This window comes from Penaeus japonicus, unplaced genomic scaffold, assembly GCF_977035675.1.
Source record: "Penaeus japonicus unplaced genomic scaffold, GWHDUDI00000001_assembly GWHDUDI00000017, whole genome shotgun sequence".
NCBI lineage: Eukaryota > Metazoa > Arthropoda > Malacostraca > Decapoda > Penaeidae > Penaeus > Penaeus japonicus.
The window spans coordinates 17,703,971-17,708,970 of record NW_028234419.1 but is presented as its reverse complement, the minus strand read 5'-3'; the positions used below and the strand labels follow the sequence as shown (position 1 = coordinate 17,708,970).

Here is a 5,000-nt window from a genome sequence, read left to right as displayed (position 1 = left end):
CTTTTTTTCTTTGCATGGTGAAGATAAGAAATAAGTAATACAAAAGAAAAAACAACTATTTACAATGATGCAAAATTACACAAAGAATATATATAAAACTTAGTAACTTCTAAAAATAAAACCAAACCAACAGATGGTGTAGTTTATAGAACAAAGCCTTGCAGTTGATATCTACATACATAAAATAACTGATTCTCTAAGTCTGCTGAACTGAAAATACCAACTAAAATCTATAGAAAGTACATCAAACTACTTCTAAAAACAGTAGTAGTTTTTGCTCTTATCATCTGATTTATTACATATTGGCCCACCTTGCCAAGACGTAGTGATTGGAGTGGTTGTTTGTGGGTCGGCGAAGCAGTGGGTGAGGAAGGAGGAGTGTTTTGGGTGAGGGGGGGAGACGAAGGACTGGAGGGAGATGGGGGCGGGGAAAGGGAACCCATTGCTGATGGCTGTGCTTTGCGGTAACTACTGAGACTCAACTCAAGTGTAAGTGGGTAAGTCTGAGAGCTTGTGTTCTGGTACTGTGCATTTCTGAAATTCTTACTTTCCTTGGAACGAGCAAACTTTGGTTGGTTCTGTGATAAGGAAAGGCTGCACACATTGCTACTTTTGATATCTCTGCCGAAACTTTTCACTCCCTTCTTTTTCTTATTTTTAGTATTAGATGACATGGTTACAGAACTAAGAGAAACTGCACAAGCTCCATTTACAGCCCTCTTTTTTTGATAAATTCTTTGTGGGGATACTGTACAGCCAAGCTTTAATGGTGGCACCCCATAGGGGCGTCCATGGTTGAGGGTCTCACTTATATAGGGACAATGATAAGTCACTCTTGCAGTGAGTTCTGGTATCACTCCACACACACACAGGGCCTGTCCCAGCAATATGAAAGATAATGTAAGTTATGCAGCCAAAGATATATGCTGCTTCTCCTTATAATTTCTAAATTCTAACTACCACTATACTACCATTATATATAAAGAGATACAAAACTTACGATTCAGGTAGCCATCCCATTCATTCTTCCGTCTATGAAGCTTACATATATTATTGATTTCCAACAACACAAATGAAATCACTGTCACTAGACACAATAAAAACAGGTTCTACACTGTCAGTTTGTTTCATGATCACAGTAACAAACAAAAACTATAATCATATCACATTTTAATATCCTTGTCAATAAACTACTTCTGTCAGGGTAATCAATGTTCCCCACTACATTTGCAAATCAAGACTGCATAATTCATTTTAATTTTTAAGTCCTTGCAGACAGGCCTGGTAATATTTGTTTTGTTTTTCACATTTATGTTTAACCTATTCTCACCGGATGACGTGCTATCAGGTCATGGGAATATTTCACTCCTGCCAGATGATATCCTACTGCATCATGATCTCTCCCTCTAAATACATGTTTTACATAGTTAAGTATGTATATAATCATTGCGCTTGCATTTCTATAGACACATTGTTCATGACTTATAAAAAAAAAAACACTTCTCAGCATCCCATAAAATTGGGCAGGTGTAGAGTGCTCTGAGAAGCATAGTGCGGTATCGCACCAGGAGAGATCTAGCACTTGGAGACTGCATGTGCTTATTATCTTCACAGAAGGAGAAGCATCAGGCAAATAATTGGCCTGGTGCGAATGGGTTAATTCAATCATAATAGATGACAACTATACATGCCATGGTGAGGGTAGGCCTTAATTCCAAATAATTCATATATGCCATGACGATGGAGGCTTCTCCCTGTTCTGCATGCTATAATTGCTTTTAGTTTCATGGCTCTGAAAGTGCTAGTTCTTAAGTTTTTTTTCAATACTTTTATTGTAAAATAATAATTGGTTTGCAAAGAACTGAATACAAGAGGAAAAAAACATTATCCTCTCATCTCTAATTTTCATCATTCTTGGGCAAATTTGAATTAACCCTATGACGACGGTGTGTCACACTCGTGTGACACAGCTAAATTCCCGATGCCGGGGCGTCATGCCAGTGTGACATTTCCAATGCAATATTGCAATGGCCCGGTATAGTGGTTTTTGCGTAGTGCATGCCCCGTCAGGAAAGGGTTAATTTTGATAAAGTGGCTACTGAACTCTAATTTTCTGGGTCCATTGGGTTAAGAGTCTATGTGAGGAATAAATTAGTAAGAGGCAATATTGGGAATTCCGGCACTATTGTCTGGCATCCAGCAACCTATACAAATTATGAAAGTGAGGTCAGTTTATTTGCATACCTCAGAAAGGGAATATGGCAAACCTGTGGCCATCTACGTACTGGGCTTACTCAAAGTCTCCAATTATTCCACTGTTCAACTTGTCTGTTTATCTGTCCGTCTGTCTCTCTCACAGACAAATTAAAAACTGCACAGACACAAGAGATTTCTGGGATTTTAGCATAGAAACAGACAATAACAAATGGTAAATGATTTTTTTATTTTTCTTCAAGGATCTCACATGTTGGGAGCTATCAATTGATGGTGTGGGGAAGAAAGGGAAATTCCCAGTAGTGCAGTCACTTCCTCACCTCATTCTTACTATCCACCATCATCTACATATATCTAAACCAAGATAATGTCAATTAATAATAAATATAGACATTTTTGGTCTTTCTTTATGATAATCAACTAACTTTTAAAGACAAAGGATAAATGCACCAAATAATCATGAAGACATTAATCAAAATCTCATTTCACAAATAAATATTTTTTTTCTACTCCCACTTTACTAGGTTACTAGGCTAACTATCACTACAAGTAAAATCGTGCCACTTTGCAAGAGTGCTTTTATTTATTCTCAAGTTAAAATCTCAACTGTTTGGGGAGCAAAATGAAATTGAAGAAAACAAGTAGATCAAAGAAAAGAAGAAAGTGATGATGAGGGAGAATAAGATGAGAAAAAGATCTATTCTCTCTCTCGCTCTCACTCTCTCTCAAGAAATCTGAAAGGTATTTAAAAACAAACCACTAAACTTCTCTCACCTGTTTTGGATCCCCTTTTCCATTCTCAATGGTCTTGTACTCTCCATCAACACAATGCAAAGATAAGCGGCCTTTCTTACTGGTTTTGCCAACATCAGTGACAGGTGCTTTGAAAACCTCTACACCTTCTCCATTGATAATGGCATAGCTGCACTTGTATGCGCATTTCTGTGTGTCTCGGTTTACCTGTGCCAAGATAATGTCATTGACAGTTGTTTAGGAGGTGGAATAAAATTCCCTATTCCTCAGCAATTACTTACCAAGTTCATGTATTCAATATTCCAATAAAAAAGAAAATAACAGTAAAAACAGGTATCTAACATAATTATACACAAATTGGAAAAATATTTACCTTTTGTAGCAAAGACCCACCACTGCCAAAGGAGACATTTGCTGCAGACCATCCATGATTCTTTAAATTCTCTAAAATGCTACCTGCAGATTACAAAAACACAAAAATCAATAGTTCCATAGATTTCACACAAAAAAATAAATAATCTAAAACTATGAACAAATCATAGCAATCTCTCCACACCTGAAAATAACAGTAAAAGAAAAGACTCAATCAACATTAACTTTCATGAGATTTTTCTCCTGGGGTAATACTTCCATACTAGTGAAAATTATTTGAGTTGCACATCCATACATATAAGTAAACTGTGAATAGCAATTCCAAACATTTAATCATATTGTAGTTTACATTTCCATACATTTAAGACATAGATACAGGGAATATGTAAGCACTGTCCACTATGGTTTAGTCCGTTTCTATTCTCTAATTTTGACACTCCTCAAGGATCTGTTTACCCCATTTGAAAAAAAAAAATATATATATATATAATTTCATTATTATTATCACTAACAATATAATCACCATAATGGTAATAATAGAAATGACAGTGATAAAAATACTTTTCACATTAATTCAATTCAAGGAATCAGGTAAATAGGTGAGGTCATTTAAACCTTGTAATTAATTTTATAGTGACTAAGCTGGTTGTAGAACCAAGTAAAAAAATAATCATATTAATAAATAAATAAATAAATCAAACCATAGGGGACACTACTTGTATGCATGCACTCCCAGCATCAAGAGTTGAACATATTGTGGGCAGCATTTAAAGTTTTGGGAACAAATCATGAAATACTTACCAACAGTCTTGTAGGAAATACCATCTCCTTGGATCACCCTAATGTAAGGAGGAAGGACTTTGAAGCCCTTGGAGTTGGTCTCAGTCCCAAAGGCTTTTCCCAAAATTTCTAAGCACTAAAAGAAAAGAATATTATGAAGTTAAATTATTTGTATTCTAATCTCATATTGCTATAGAAAAAAGTCATATAAGGAATTTTAAAAAGCTGCCCTAGTATGTACGTCAGTAACGGAAATTTATTTAGCAATAGCTTCACTTCAAGATTTATGATTGGATTATTTTCTATTATGAAATAAGACAGATGACTACATATTAAAACACTGATAGTCCAAAAACCATAATGGAAAAAATGGGAAGCTACACTTTTATGTACACACAACCTATCTTCTAATAGCCAAAACAGTTACCTCTGAGATGGTCAAAAGGATACATACACAATATATCATTCCCATTACTCTACAATGAATGTCAAAATATGACTACCTGCAGACTGTACATACATACTTTGAGAACCACAGTTGGAGGATCTCCGCTATCTGGACGTATGACTAGCACTCCGCCGGTCTTGCTTCTCTCCACAACAAAGTCATGTAGTTCTTCTCCCCAGATTTTTTCACAGCATTTCCAGATATCATAGGAGTCACTCACACATGCAACAGGTCCTGAGATGTGTATTCATCATAAATAAATAAACCAAATTAAAGTTGCTGAATAGAACTCTAAACATAATACCTACACAATATCATTGATGAAAGTACAATAAACAGTGGCATAGTCATCTAAAAGTGAAAGAAAGGATAAAGACACTCTTCTCATTTTGACTAGCAAATATTCTATACGGGAACTGCGAGTTTGTCACAA

The 5,000-nt window shown here is 35.6% G+C and overlaps 1 protein-coding gene across 1 annotated transcript in view; it reads right to left on the bottom strand.

The window, feature by feature from the left end:
- The window catches only part of LOC122250105 (nicotinamide phosphoribosyltransferase), a 19,806-nt gene that overhangs the window by 1,457 nt on the left and 13,349 nt on the right, over window positions 1–5,000 (bottom strand). The window contains exons 8-11 of the mRNA XM_043011426.2: window positions 4,644–4,801; window positions 4,141–4,255; window positions 3,341–3,423; window positions 2,989–3,174 (exon numbers count right to left, since the gene is read on the bottom strand). Of these exons, the coding sequence (XP_042867360.2) occupies window positions 2,989–3,174; window positions 3,341–3,423; window positions 4,141–4,255; window positions 4,644–4,801 (542 nt within the window). The remainder of the gene's footprint in view (window positions 1–2,988; window positions 3,175–3,340; window positions 3,424–4,140; window positions 4,256–4,643; window positions 4,802–5,000) is intronic.